Source organism: Cetorhinus maximus, chromosome 6 (genome assembly GCF_964194155.1).
Source record: "Cetorhinus maximus chromosome 6, sCetMax3.hap1.1, whole genome shotgun sequence".
NCBI lineage: Eukaryota > Metazoa > Chordata > Chondrichthyes > Lamniformes > Cetorhinidae > Cetorhinus > Cetorhinus maximus.
The window spans coordinates 115,712,338-115,728,255 of record NC_135884.1 but is presented as its reverse complement, the minus strand read 5'-3'; the positions used below and the strand labels follow the sequence as shown (position 1 = coordinate 115,728,255).

At 39.1% G+C, this 15,918-nt stretch overlaps 1 protein-coding gene across 1 annotated transcript in view; it reads left to right on the top strand.

The window, feature by feature from the left end:
- Nucleotides 1–15,645, top strand: part of gpt2 (glutamic pyruvate transaminase (alanine aminotransferase) 2) — a 37,907-nt gene extending 22,262 nt beyond the window's left edge. The window contains exons 7-11 of the mRNA XM_078544347.1: nt 117–253; nt 2,860–3,034; nt 4,244–4,399; nt 6,609–6,721; nt 14,552–15,645. Of these exons, the coding sequence (XP_078400473.1) occupies nt 117–253; nt 2,860–3,034; nt 4,244–4,399; nt 6,609–6,721; nt 14,552–14,642 (672 nt within the window). The 3' untranslated portion in view covers nt 14,643–15,645. The remainder of the gene's footprint in view (nt 1–116; nt 254–2,859; nt 3,035–4,243; nt 4,400–6,608; nt 6,722–14,551) is intronic.
- The last annotated feature ends 273 nt before the right edge of the window (nt 15,646–15,918 follow it).

The following is a 15,918-nucleotide window of genomic DNA, read 5'->3' as shown; positions in this document are numbered from 1 at the left end:
TCAAGCAATCTGAAAACAGCTTTGTGATTTTGAGGCAATGCTATATTTTAGTCATGTATTATTGTTCAGCCTCGGAAAGTAAAGTATACTTGGATGCCTCCTTTTCTCTATTCTAGGTTTACCAGGAAAACATATATTCAAAAGACTGTAAATTCCATTCATTCAAGAAGGTACTGCATGAGATGGGTCCAGAGTACTCCAATACAGTGGAACTGGTCTCGTTTCATTCCACATCCAAAGGATACACAGGAGAGTAAGTGTTTTCTGTATAATTTGACATTTGTATTTTTTTTAAACAAAAAATCTTAGTTTTTAAGCATCACTTTAGGCGGTTTAGTTGATTTGCATTTATTCAGTTAGTTCTTTGCCGAGCTAAATTTTGTCTGGGTGACGGAATCAGAAAAGGGGGCACAATCTTAAAATTAAAGCTAAGTCATTTAGATGTGAAATCGGGAAACACTTTCTCACACAAAGGATAGTGGAAAGCTGGAATTCTCTTTTACACCAAAGACTGTGGATGCTGGGTCAATTGAAATTTTCAAGAGTGGAATCAACAGATTTTTGTTAGGTTAGGCTATCGAGGGTTATGGATCAAAGATGGGTATATGAAATTGAAGTACCGATCATCCATAATCTGATTGAATAGCAATACAGGCTAGAGTTGCCACATGATCTCTTGCTCCTGTACAATTCTTGAACACTTTCTGCACAGAATGGAAAGGTCAAGTTTCTCCAGTCTTTCCCTTGTACAGGACCTTTTACAGTAGTGATTCATCTTGCGGCTCTTCTGTGCACCATCTTCAGTGTTTAAGTATTTATTTCTTGGGAACCAGAACTGGATCCAGTATTCAAGGTTCAGTCAGATCTTGAATGGCAACTTTTTATAACTTGTATTCAACTTTCTTTCAAGCCATGTAGTTCAGCAATTTATTGACATTTTGTCAATTTTCTGCCCTACATTGGTTGGACATGTTAAGCGCCAATTCTACTGATGCTCTTTGGTCTCTTTCAACTTTTTCCATGATTATTTCAACACGAAATGGTGTTTGCTTTTGCCCTTTTCGCCCCTCTGACATGCAATACTTTACATTTGATGGCGTTAACCTTCACCTCCCATTTTTCTCCTCGTACATTTTTGTTCAACTCCTTCTGTAATTTCTGAGCTGTTTTCACTACACTGCGCTCTTAGTTTTATTTAATTTGCATTAAAATTACAAATCCAAAACTTGAAGTCAGTTCTACTCCCAAAATTGAGCTCTGGGGCACCCAAATTAGTATTCCCCCTCACTGACATAACTCCTATAAGAAGTTCCTCCTGTTTACTACCTTTTAGCTAATTTCTTATACATTACAAAATTTACTCTGGATCTTTGATCTTAAGTAATATTTTGTCTTGAATGTTGTCAAGTGCCTATTTAAGGAATCTCTAACTAATTTCTGACCTTTCTGCGTTTCTATGCATACATACTCTGGACTAAATAAAATCCAGCCCATGGCTTATATTTGTTTTTATCTCTTTTAACCTTTCTAGGACCTTGATCTCATTTATAATTATAGTTACCCTGGCCAGCCAGGGACATGTTGCTCATTTCTTCCTTACGAATGGGAAGGGGAAAAAAAATCATTCAGAATATTTATTATTGTAACTCTTCTCAGTTTTAAGCTCATTTGCCCCTTCTATTGTCTTCATCTCTCCTAACTGTCCTCATTATTGTAACTGAAGATTTTAAAATGGTTTTGTTTTACCTCTGCAATATATATCATTATTCATAGGGGTGTGTGTATAAAAATATCTTACATTTTTAGAATGATTTATTTTAAAGACTCTCCATTTAGCCATTACTATATTGTTGAATATCCACATCCTAACAGTTTGCCTAAGTTATTTACTCATTTCATTGAATGGTTCTGTACATGGCTCTTGATGTTTTGAATGTGTGATCATTTCCATGGTTACTGTGCCCGGCAGCACTACAACTTCCTGCCAACCTGGAGGAAATGGACCATTAACAAAAACCATGCTGAAGGAACAAAGCTCATGTAAGCTTTGAGTTACTGGGTGATGAAGCAATTGTGATTCTGATTCAAAACCACTTGGACTTTCCTACTGCCATTTTTGAAGTCCCTCATCAAAATAATTTTCCTGTACTTGTGTTTTTATCTCTTCATAAAGCAAATTATACTCTATATGCTGACTTCTTCACCTACTCTTAGTGTCAGCTTGGTTTATTATAATATTTGAGAAGTCTAAACTAATATCTTTGGAGCATACAATATATTCCTTTCATGAACATATTGACCTACTTTGTTTAGTTCCAATGGGACAGTGAAGCTTTGGAGGCTATAGTTGTGAGGAACATTGCAGCAGAGCCTGATGCTATCCTCACCTGACATCCATGTGATTATCCAATAAACCCTACTGAAAAATGCATGAGCATATACCTGAATGCTTTGACCCTCCCTAGCCCAGATACCATGAGCCAACTTCAGTTTCCTGCTGACATTGCCAACTGACCAACTAACTCAACTTAGACTGATATTTGAACTGGAATCCTCTGATACTTGGTTTACTTTCTATGTTCCCGGTGTTAAACTTAATCACCGTCCCACACCTCATGCAAAAATTATCTTCTGTATTCAAGTCCAACATCCTTCTTAATATTTCGCATTTTAAAAAAAAAAAAAATTGTAGTCGATTATCCTGAAGATTTGGGATCAAAGCCTATTTCATTAAATGATTCATGTAGTTTGCAACAAGTTAGCTTTGAATCTGTTATTTGTGCTGCTTCTATATAGTTGATTTTGGCTATTCATTCTTCCAATAAACTAAACATTTAACCTAACTTTCCTGTATTTTAGATGTGGCTTTAGAGGTGGCTATATGGAAGTCATCAACATGGACCCTGAGGTTAAGGCTCAGCTTGAGAAGCTGCTATCAGTTCGGCTGTGCTCACCCGTCCCAGGGCAAGTAGCCATGGATGTTGTGGTAAATCCACCACAGCCTGGAGAGGAATCCTATGAGGTGTTTACATTGGTTAGTCTGTTTTATGGTTTTACTTGAATTGGCTCTATTAGTGATCTAATCAAAATGTTGTGCATTTTACTCCATTTCCTTATGTTACTGAATCAATATGTTAGTAGGTATACTATTAAACAGGCAAATCTGCCAATGATTTCACTAGCATCAGCAATTTTGCTTTAATATATGTGATTACTTTGTGGTCAGCTACCAGAATGTGAGATTCATATGGACAAAATTATCATTGGCAATACTCTTAGAGGACATACCCAATAGTAGAAAGAAAGCTAACTACAATCTCTATCTCGCTTTTTTATATTTTTACTAAAATAGACTTTTAAAAGATTTCTACGTTCCCTGTGTCCCTCACATCTTTAACTGCAAAATACTGTGGAATGAATATTTCCAGTCTTTTTTTTCCCTTCTGTCCCCCAAAATGCTCTTGCAAATGCTGATTGTTCAGTCACTGAACTCTCCAGCCCAACCATGAAGGTGATTCAAACAGCAGTAAAAAGGTTACAATCTAAAGAAACACTGGGCTAATGGGGAAATGGTGGCATAGTATCATTGTCACTGAACCAGTAATCCAGAGACCCAAGCTAATGCTCTGGGGACATGAGTTCAAATCCCACTATAGCAGTTGGTGGAATTTAAATTCAATTAATAATTCTGGAATATAAAGCTAATCTTGAAAACGATCATCAATTGTTGTAAAAACCTATCTGGTTCACTAATGTCCTTTAGGGAAGGAAATCCACCATCCTTATCTGGTTTTGCCTACATGTGACTCCAGATCCACTGCAATGTGGCTTACTCTTAACTATCCTCTGAAATCGCCTAGTAAGCACTCAAGGGCAGCTAGGGAGAGGCATAAATGCTGGTCTTGCCAGTGACACCCACATCCCATGAAAGAATTTTTTAAAAAACTGGTTCCCAGCTGAATCCTAAAAATTGAAGCTCTTCCATCACATACAAGACACAAATGTCCTACAAGGAACATTGCAGACACAATCCCCCTTTGTGTACATCCTGCAGATCCGTGCTTTCTTCAATAACTACTGTAAATATTGGCCAAAACCATGACTTACGGATTAATTAAATGTTCTACATTTATACGTGTGTTTAGTCTGTAGAGACACAAGTTAATTATGTTGTGTCAACTGAAATAGAAATGTGGTACATCGTGAATTAATCTTTAATGAGGTGTGTTTGTTTAATATACAGGAGAAGATGAGGGTATTGCATAACCTTGCTGAGAAAGCCAAGTTATCAGAGGAAGCCTTGAATACAATTCCTGGAATGCAGTGCAACCATCTTCAAGGGGCTATGTATGCATTTCCAAGAATATTCATTCCTTCCAAAGCTATCAAAGAAGCTGAGGTTTGTAATTCTGGAAATAGCAAATATACAACTGCTTCTTCATTTACTTATTATGATGACTATAAGTTATATAATTTTAGAGAGTGGTTTGTTTATTTTTCACTTTTTTCAGGTTATTTTGGTGAGCCCTTGTTTTATTTTACTCATTTATCTTTCACTTTGGCTGCCAGACCTGAATATGGTGGGTATACGCCCTACAAGTGCCATTTTCAATCAGTTCCTATGGCACTCTTTTTTAATATAATTTCCTCTTTCCAAACTGAGATGCATCTTTCATTCCCATGCTTCCCCTTGATCTTGCCAAATATTAGAACTAAGTAGAGTGGCATTTAAGCTTGTGGCCATCTTTGCTCCATGCGTTATCCCTAGAAGTTATAGTTTTGCTCTGCTGTTTTTGAGATATATATAAGTTGAACAATGCCCCTGCTTGGTCATTTCCGGCACATAATCTGCCTGTTGTTCAGACTTTTGTGTGTACTTTTCCACCTCTTGGTTGTATACCTTTAGCAAAGATTCACTCCTTTTTAATCTTTTTTAAAATATAGACATGTAGTCTGTTGAAAATGGCACTTAAAATTAAAGGTAATGTTCAGCTACGCGTTTTAATTCAGTGACATATAATGGAATTTGTTTTTAAAGAACAGAAAACAGAAATTTTATGAATGTTTTCTATGTCTAGGTTTCAGAAGTTGTGCTATTTGCAAATAAGTGTAGTGTTGCTCCAGTTATAGAACACCAGTTTGGACTATGTAAATTGCTTATTTCTTGCCAGCGGGTCTTAATTGGAACTCGTGTTCACGTTTTGCCTTTTGCAGCCTGCATTTGTTGTGGCTTAATCCAGATTTTGTATAACAGAACAGTGCCAAAGACTGTCCCTACACAACTGTACGGTTTTGGTCTCCTTGCCTAAGGAAGGATATACCTCCATTAGAGGGGATGCAATAAAGGTTCACTAGATTGATCCCTAGGATGAGAGGGCTGCCCTAAGAGGTCCTGATGGGACAAATGCTGTGAAGCTGTTTCCTCTGGCTGGAAAGTAACTAGGGTGCATAGTTCCAGAATAAGAGGTTTGCCATTTAGGACTCAGATGAGAAAGTTCTTCACTGAAAAGGTTGTGCTTCTCTGGAATTCTCTATTCCAAAGGGCTATATTTGCTCAAATTTTGAATATATTCAAGACTGAGATCGCTATATTTTAGGGCACTAAGGGAATCGTGGGATGTATGGATTTTGAGGCCAAAGATCAGCAATGATCTTATTGAATGATGGACTGGGCTTGAGGGCACTATATGGCCTACTCCTATTCCTGCACCTGTTAAGTAGTATGTGGACACTTTGGAACTACAAATGTAGAATCCTTCCAGTGCAGTCCTGCCATAATCTGGTGGAGATCATTAAAATAGACTGTGATCTGGATACACAACACCCTGAATCTGGATACCAAGAATCTTCCATACCTCCCCACAGTTTCCATGGGACCTTGTTCTGGGTGGAACCTTGCCCCCACCCCTCCTCCTGAGGGGGCATACCTTGAAGGTCAGGAGGGGGAAGGTGATTCTTTAGCTAGGAGTTCCCAATCTACAGCATGGAGGGAGAGTGACCAGCGTCTACAAAGAGCAAATAAACCAATGAGGTCCACCAGGGTTGTTACTTGGATCCCTGGAAAGATTTTAGTGAAATTCTTCAGCTTCAGTACAATGGCAGAACCCCCGCCCTATCCTCCATCTTCCATCATACTTTGTGCCTCCACCAGAATGATAATTCACTCCCAGGGCCTGGGTGCACATCCGGTTTTATTTGAATGATGTGACATACTTAAATCTCATGAGCCTTGATGGGCAGAGTTCCTTAATGGCATTTTTGCTGGCATGGACAGTTAGTTTTTAGGATATATGTTTTCCTTTCTGGGACTGATTTTAGAGCTGATTCTAGTATTTCCCATCAGCTGTTTGTTTCAAATAGATAAAATAGGTTGTGCCATTGACTTTGACAACATGATCTGCATTTTTTTAAAATTTGGATGGGGAAAACTGTGAGCGTGGTAACTGATTCCCACTGAGTCTCTGCATGAATTGTACAGTAAAAGCCCTGGGACTTTTGTTGGGCTACATACTTGCTACAACCTTTCAGTTGGCTCACAAGGAATTAATTTTGTAATGCTTGATTGAAGTGTGTTTTGACTGTCCTAATTAAAGTTGTTCTTGGCTTAGGCTCATGATATGGCTCCAGATATGTTTTACTGTATGCGACTCCTAGAGGAGACTGGAATCTGTGTGGTTCCTGGCAGTGGTTTTGGACAAAAGGAAGGAACATATCATTTCAGGTGAAGTCTAAAGTCTGTGCATTCATAATCAATCCATGTGTCTGACTACTTTAAAAATAAATCATTTATAGTTTTAGCTAATTGTGTACTTAAATACCTGAACAATTTGAATCCCACTTATTTTTTATGTTTTAAGATGAGTGACTATGACCATTCTGGTGATGATGGATCACTTCAATAACCAGAGTTGTTGAAAACCATAAAATGGGAGTTCACTGAGAAAGCAATAAGTGAAATTAAAGGCATGTAATTGGCAAATGAATTTCAATATAGATAATTGTAAGATGGTGTGTTTTGGTATGGAGACCAAAAAACTACTTGGATAATGAGCTGAGACAGGTTCAAGACACAAATACACAAATCATCAAAAGTTGCAACACAAGTTAATAAGGCTATCTTAAAAGTAAACCAAGCACTGGAGGTCATTTTTAGATGGATAGAAAGCAAAGAAATTATATTAAAGTTGTAGCAAATCTTGGTTAGACCATGCTTGAACAGGGCCTGGTGGGGTGTGGGGATGCACAAGGTGCAAAGCGCCCAGGGTCACATCTGTCATCAAACAAAAAAATTATTAACTGGTCATTATTTTAATTGCTGTTTATGGAATCTTGCCTAATACAAACTAGCCTTTTTCCCTTGAATAACTAGCATGTGATTCATTGAACATGAAGTCTGTGTTTCTAAGCTCTGATAAAGTGCAATATAAATGAATGCCTTTTTTCGCTGCATGCACAACTCGCTGAAGTGACACTTCCCAACAAAGATCTAACTAGTGCTATTTGACGAGGACTCATACCTTGCAGTAAATTCAATAATGTACATAATTCATCAAAAACTAATGAAGATGAGTGCAATATTGAGTTAATAAGTAGTTTGCACTATCTTTACATGTACATTACTGGGGGGGGTCTCCAAGACCACTGGGTGGGATTGCTCTTACATGGCCCTGTTAGGTAACACTCTGATTTAGTTGTTTGGGTAGTGCTGACTCGCTATAAGGACTTGTGGTGCTGTGCAGCAGATACTGATACGCATCAGCTGGGATTTGGAGTCAGCTCCAGACCACATCGCAGTTCAGTCTCCACTTGCTGTAGGGTAAGCTTTTTGGAATTAAGGAGTTGAGGGTACTTTTTAAACAGAAAAGGGTTATTGTAACAAGCTGCCAGATGGGGTGCTTTCTGGACACAGCTTCCTTGCTAAAACTGTGATAAGTTTGTCTTAGAGTAGGTGTGGGTGGTGATCAGGGACCCAGAGACAGGAGAAGCACCAGGGCCCATGATTTCTCTCCTAGGCCTTGGCTTGGAGTACTGTGCCCAGTTCTGGTCTCCATATTATAAAAAAGATATGAAGCTGTTGGTGAAGGTGCAAAATAGATTAATAAGAACTGAGAGGATATACTTATGAGGAAAGGCTGAAGAGGCTGAGGCACTTTTCTCTAGAAAATGGTGATATGATTATAGGCCTTTATGATAATGAAAGGGTTTGACAGGACATGTAAAGGATAAGTATTTGCACTGGTGGGGGAATCCAAAACTAGAGACCACAAGTACAGCCGTATGTATTTGCATCGTGAGTTGGCATGAGCAGATTTCTGAATGGCTCCCTTGGAGAACAAGATACACCCAACACTTTGGAATGTGTAATTTGATCCAGTCATTGTGAGGCATGATACTTCAAAGTACAGTGCTACCACTCCTGATTTCAGAGAACTGAACTATTATACTTATGGGTTCAAAGAATGCATGCTGCTGAGTTCAGATAGGAAGGAGCAAGACCATGTAGGGATTTAAACATGGAGTAAACATTTAAAATTTAAGGTCCTGGTGGACCATGAGTCAATGTAGGTCAAAGAGTAGAGGGGTAATGGGCACCATATCGGTCATATGCCTGATACCAGATTCCTGAAGCAACTGCTGAGCCTCAGTCTTGGAAGGAGACTCCCACGAGGACAACGGGAATGCTTTATGGATGTCCTCAAAACATGCCTGAAGAGATCAAATATCTCCACCAACTCATGGGAGACCCCAGTTTGTGACCGAACAAAATGGAGAAGGTTCATTCAGGATGTTTGAGTTTCGTTGAGAGGCTTCGGGAACATGCAGTGGCAAAGTTGAGGCTTTGGAGTGGGTGCACAAACCTCCAAATAACTCATCTGTTTACCCAACCTTCCAAGCATTGCATGCAGGCAGAGTCTGCAGATGGCATACCTTGGAACCCATCAAACCAAAGTGGAAGCAATTCATCCTCGATCCCAATGGATTGCCTCAGGAGATGGGTAAATAGGACTTGCTGCAAGTTAGTATATGTGCAGCATAGTTTTAGATGAGCTCAAATTCATTGAGGGTAGAAGATGGGAAGCTGACCAGGAGAACATTAGAATAGTTGAGTCTGGCAAATAATACAGCAATGTAATGGTGAGATGTAAAGAGAATATAGTCTTTTTTTTAATATGTGAAAAAATGTTCATTTTCAAGATGTGGATGTTGCAAGCAAGGTCACCATTCTTTGTCCATCCCTAGATGCTCTTTATATGGTGGTAGTGAACTGCCTTTTTGAATGACTGCACTCCTTGTGATGAAGGTACTCCCACAGTGTTGCTAAGTAAGGAGTGCCATGATTTTGACTGAGTGTTGATGAAGAACAAACAATTATATGCCTATGTCATAGTGTGTGTCTTGTAGGGGAACCTGGTGATTCCCACTGATTTCAATTTTACTTGGGCTCCTTTGCTTTATTTGGTCAAGGCGCCGCCATAATGTCGCTCTCACCTAACCTCTGGAATTCAGCTCTTTGCTTCATGTTTGGAGCAAGGCTGTAATGGAGTTTGGAGCTGAATGCTAATGGTAGACCCCAAACTGAGCACCTGTGAGCAGATTATTAAGTAGGTGCCACCTGATAGATGGCAACTTCTATCATTGATTTAAGAGAAACTGATGGAGTGGTAATTTGCTGGATTGGATTTGCCCTACATTTTGTGAACAATTGACATCTGGGTAATTTTCCACTTTTGTCAGGTGGATGGTTTAGCTATTTCTAAAGCACAGGTCTTCACTGCAGCTGGGACGTTGTCTGGGTCCACAGCCTTTACCATATCCAGTGCACGGAGCCATTTCTTGATATCGCATGGAGTGAATAACTTTGGCTAAAGACTGGCATCTGTGATAGTGTGGACCTCCAGAAGGAGACAGAGGAATCATCCGCTCAGCACTTCAGGCTGAAGATGGTTTTGAATATTGCAGCCTTGTCTTTTGCACTCAAATCCTTGATTCTGCTATTGTTGAGGATGGTGATGCTCATGGAACCACTTCCTCATGTTAGTTTAATTTTCTACCACCATTCATGACTGGTGTGGCAGAACTACAGATCTTTTGATCTGACCTGTTGATTGTGGGATTGCTTAGCTCTGTCCATCACATGCTGTTTCCTCTGTTTAATTATAAGTCACCTGACCTGGATGGGATACATTTTTGGTTGCTTAGGAAAGCTAGGATGAAAAAAACTTAAGCTCTGACCACCATCTTTAATTCTCCTTGAGTATTGGAATGGTGCCTGAGGACATTACCAGAAGGATATGGAGGCGTTGGAGAGGGTGCAGAGGAGGTTTACCAGGATGCTGCCTGGTCTGGAGATTATTAGCTATGAGGAGAGATTGGAGAAACTCTGATTGTTCTCACTAGAGCGACGGAGATTGAGGGGCAACTTGAAAGAAGTTTACAAAATTATGAGTGGCATGGACAGAGTAGATAGTCAGAAGCTTTTTCCCAGGGTGGAAGAGTCAATTACTAGGGGAGATAGATTTAAGGTGAGAGGAGAAAACTTTAGAGGTGATGTGCAGGGCAAGTTTTTTATGCAGAGCGTAGTGAGTGTCTGGAATTCGCTGCCAGAGGAGGTGGTGGAAGCAGGTACAATAGTGGTGTTTAAGAGGCAGCTTGACAAATACATGAATAGGATAGGGTAGAGGGATACGGACCCCGGAAGTGCAAAATGTTTTAGTTTGACGGGTAATATGATCGGCGCAGGCTTGGAGGCCGAAGGGCCTGTTCCTGTGCTGTACTTTTCTTTGTTCTTTGACTGGAGGGTTTTAAATATTACTACTAAAAAGGGGAAGAAACTTGGTAACAGGCCAATCAGTCTAATAGTGGTGGAAAAATACTAGAAACCGTTGTCAAGAGCAAAATTAATTCTCACTTGGTAAAGCATAAGGGGCAGCCAGCATGGATTTGTTAAAAGTAAATAGTGTCTGACTAACCTGAACATTACTCTATCAAATAACTGAGAGGGTTGATGAAGGTGAGTAGGTATATATGTGGATTTTCATGAGTACCTCAAAACAGACTTCTTTGGAAAGTAAGCATGGCATTAAGAGTTAAGTTGCAGAGAATAGTGACAAACAGATGGTTTTTTGATTGGAGAACGCTATCCAATGGGGTCTCCTGGGGGATTCCTGCAAATGTCCTGGACTTGGGTATAGGGAATACAATTTCAGAGTTTGTGGAGAATAAAAACTTGGTAATGTAGTAAATAGTGAGGAGGATAGCAACAGATTTCAGGAGGACATTACAGACTGGTGAAATGGGCACATGGATGTCAGATGCAATTTAATGTGAATCGGTGTAAAAGGATGCACTCTGGGAGAAACAACATAGAGAGGCCATATAATCTAAATGGTTATGTTTTGAAAGGGGCACAAGGACAGAGGAATCTGAGGATGTATATTCACAAATTGGTTGAAGATGGCAGGGTAAGTTAATAAGATGTGTAAGAAAGCATATGGGGTAGTTGGGTTTGTAAACAGGGACATTGAATACAAAAAAAAAGTCATGCTAAACCTTTACAAATCTCTGGTTAAGCCTCAGGTGAAGTATTGTTTACAATTCTGGGTATAACACTTTAGGAGGGATATCAGGACCCTGGATTCAGTATGAGGAGGTTTACCAAAATAATATCAGGGATTGAGAGAGCTCACTAATGTAAAGAAAAAGCTGGGATTGTTGTCCTTGAAGCAGAGAAGATTAAGGGGAGACCTAATAGATGTAATCAAAACTGAGGGGTTAGATAGATCAAGTAGTGAAAAACGTACCTCTGGCAAATGGTTCAGTAACCAGAGGTCATTGATTTAAGGTAATTGGTAAAAGAGCTAAAGGGGAAACATTAAATTTCTTCTCGCAGTCATGTTAAATGCACGACCCGAAAGGTTGGTAGAATCGGATTCCATAAGAACTTTTTTTTTAAAAAAGCCTGTAATTGAAAAGGACTAATTTGCAGGGTTATGGGGAAAAAGCTGGGGTGTGGGGGCTAAATTGGACAGCTTTCAAACAGCTACCACAGGTATGCTGGGCTGAATGGCCTGCTTCTGAGCATTAAAGTTCTATTACTTAGCAAACATGTAGTCCTATGTTGTAACATTACCAGTTTGGCACTTCAATTTCAGATCCACCTGGTGCTGCTCCTGGCATGCTCTTCTATACTCATTAAAGCAGCATTGGTTGCCTGATTTGATGGTGATGAAGTCAGGGATATGCTGGGCCATGCAGTTATAGACTCTGGTGGAATAAAATTCTGCTGTTGCTGATGGCTTTCAGGGATGCCCAAATTTGAGCTGCTAGATCTGTTCTGAATCTATCCCAATTAGCGAGTGGTCACGACACAGTGATAAGGGTGTCCTCTGTTTTTATGCAAGTTGCTGAATAGACCTCATAGAATGATACAATGGACTGAAAAGCCTTTTGCGCTGTATCTGTTTTTGAAAGAGCTTTACAATTAGGCCTGTGCCCCATAGCCTAGCAAATATTTCCCCTTCAGTTATTTATCCAGTTCTCTTTCCAAAGTAGCTATTCAGTTTGTTTCCACCTCCTTTTCAGACAGTACAATTCAGATCATAAATCGCTGCGCAATTTCTTCATGCCACCTCTGGTTCTTTTGCCAGTTACATTAAATCTGTGTCCTCTGACCCTTCTGCCACAGAAAACAGTTTTGTCTCATTTAATCTATCAGAGCCCTTCAAGATTTTTCACACCTTTTATCGATTCTTTCCTTAACCTTCTCTGTTCTAAAAACCTCAGTTTCTCTAGTCTGTCCATGTAACTGAAGTCTTTTTTCCCTGGTACCATTTTAATGTATTTCCTCTGCACTCTCTCCAAGCCTTTGACATCCTTCCCAAAGTGTGGTGCTCTAAAATAGTCACAATACTCCAGCTTGACCCCACTCAATGTTTTATAAAGGTTTAGCATAACTTCTTTGCTTTTGTACTCTGTGCCTCCAATTTATGAAGCCAAAGAACTTGTATGTTTTTTCAAACAGCCTTCTCTACTCATCCTGCCTATTTTCAAAGGCTTATGAATGTGCACCTCTGGATTTCTGTTCCTGCACCTACTTTAAACCATACCATTTAGTTTATATTGCTTCTCCTCATTCCAACCTAATCATTTCACATTTCTGTGCATTATATTTAATCTGTTCATATGTGTTTGCACATTTCACCAGCCCATGTCCTCCTGAAGTCAGTTGATAACCTCTATTGTTTACGACGTTTTGAGTTTTGTCATTGACAATGTTTGAATTATGCCTAATATATCCAAGTCATTGATATAAATCAAAAAGAACAGTTGGTTGATCCCAGCATCGACCCCTAAGGCACCACTGCACACTCCCCTCTAGTCTGAAAAGTAACTGTTCACCACTCCTGTCTGCTTTTTGTCCCTTAGCCAATTTTGTATCCATGCAGTCCTTCAGCAAAGCTAAAGCCCATATAGGATTAATCAGTGTTATGTGATATTTTATCAAGCACCTTTCAAAAATTCATATACACATCAACTGCATTATCCTTATCCACTCTCTCCGTTACTTCAAAGAACTCCAAGTTGTCAAAAGGGATTTGTCTTTCACACATCCATGTTGACTTCCAACTATTACCGCATACTTTTACAAATGCCAATTAATTTTGTCCCAGAATCTAAAGCTCTAAAGGTTTCTCACCACCAAACTAAGACTGACTGGCCATGGTTATTCCTCTATTAAACTGCTGAAAGATTATTCCCACTGGTTCACTCCACATGCAACAGGGGAAGTAGCCCAATGCAAATATCCTAGAAAATGTGTTAAAGCCTTATGCATCAGACTTCCCCCAAGTTGAGACCTTGTCCTCTCTCCACCCACTTCCCGAGCTTTCCCTGTCTCGTGTGGAGCATAAACACCAGCATAGACCAGTTGGGTCAAAAGGCCTATTTTTGTACTATGCACGCAATATAACTAGATATATAATAAATCCAATAATTCACTTGGCAACACAATTAATTCTCTGTCCTTTTTCTCTTTGAAAGTGTGAACTTCAATCATTACTGCTTCATTTTGCCAGAGCTTTTCTAATATTCCACAGTGGAAATCTGAGCTGTTGGCTTTTCTTTCCGTGATGTAAAGCTGCTAGCCCACAACAGCATGGCTGCAATGGGAAATTAATATATGAAGATTGCTGGCTCAAAGCCTCATTCCACCAGTCAATGGAGCAATGTTTTGCACTACTGTTTTATTTTAAACTTACATCCTACAGGTTTTAAAGGAATATTTATTTACTGTCTGACATTGTTATTTTGACAATATACATTTTGATTTCCCCCTGAACTGCAACTGACTTTGCAAAAAATTTCACCGATAATTTACATTTCTATTTATACCGATTCAGAATCCATAAGTTGGACTAAATTCTTCTTAAAAGTATTTGTTCTGAAGAAGCAGGGGGATGAATTAAAAGGGCGAGGAAACAGAATTTGATCAAACTTGCCAAATTTATTTTATTAAAACTCAGTACCGATATTTGCTGTTTTTCTCCTGCAGGATGACCATTCTTCTTCCTGTTGAGAAGCTGAAAGTGCTGTTACAGAATGTGAAGGATTTCCACACTAAGTTTCTTCGGAAATATGCATGAACATGGTTAATTTTGTTCACCCAGGGAAAGCCACATGATGAATGTTCAATTAACCTCTTTCCTTCCCTTCTCCCCTCCCTCCCCACACCCCCACCCGCCCCCCAAAAGCCCTTTCAAAATATCAAGTTAATGTTTACTGAAGTGAAATGGTAAAACTTCTGGCCTGCAGATCATGATTGCTGTCAGTTGGTGCTGTGAATACCCCTTATGTACAACTTGTGCTGCATTTTTGATAGTACTCTGTTTACATTGAAATAGTAGAAAAGATTGGTTTTGTTGCACTTCAAGAAGTTTTTTATAGGTAAAAAAAAATTAACATTATTTCTAGCAACAAACATCAAATATTTTTCTAGGTTCAAGCCTCTAATCTCAAATTCCCAGGAATATGCTCTGGTTTCAAGCAGTGATGTTTGGGGTTGTGCCTTCTTTTGTCTCAGTCTCCATTCTTTGTGGAAGACGATGCATTAATTGGACTAGTGAGCAGCTTTATAACACTTATGTAGCAAGACTATATCTCCAATCAAGGTGGAGTTTTTGCTGTGTATGCAGATGGATTTTCAATGGGCTAAAAGTTGTTAAAGCTACTGCCTAGATTGACTTATCAAACGCTAACTTGTAACACTGCCAAGTGAATGGATTTTACAATAATTTAAAACATCTGGCAGAGGGGTTTTTTCTGAAACAATATAATGTAATGTTTATGGTTTTATTTTGTGAAGTTAGGAGGACAAATGTTACAGTTGTCTTTGTTATATAGTTCTGAATTTGCTTTCTATTCAAGGGCTTCCAAGTAGATACATTCAGAAGTTAAAAAAATAAATATTGGCTTGTAGGGGTGCAAGGGGACAAGAAATAACTGTGATCTGCAAGACTTTGTGTCTTTAGGAGAAAGGGATTCTATATCTGTCTCTTATGAAAATTGTTTTCAGTTTATCTATATTGTCAACATTTGAGCAAGAAATATCTCTTGCAATAAATTGCCTTTTTACTCTTTTGAAAGTCATTTAAGCAAACAGCAAAAATGTGTCATTATGTCTCTTTCTAAATGAGTTCTGCTCTGCAGCCATCCCTCCTTCACCTCAATTGAGTTTGTGCAGTCATCCTTTCTAATCATGTGTGACGATTACATACGGCTGTAACCCTGGATTTTCCACAAGTGCATGGGGCTGCTGTAACATCGGTAGAACTCCTGGAGAAACTGAATACCCAAAAATTTTCATTTGTCTCAAAATATCAACCATCCCCATCAGTGTTACTTACAATGGACTGATGGATG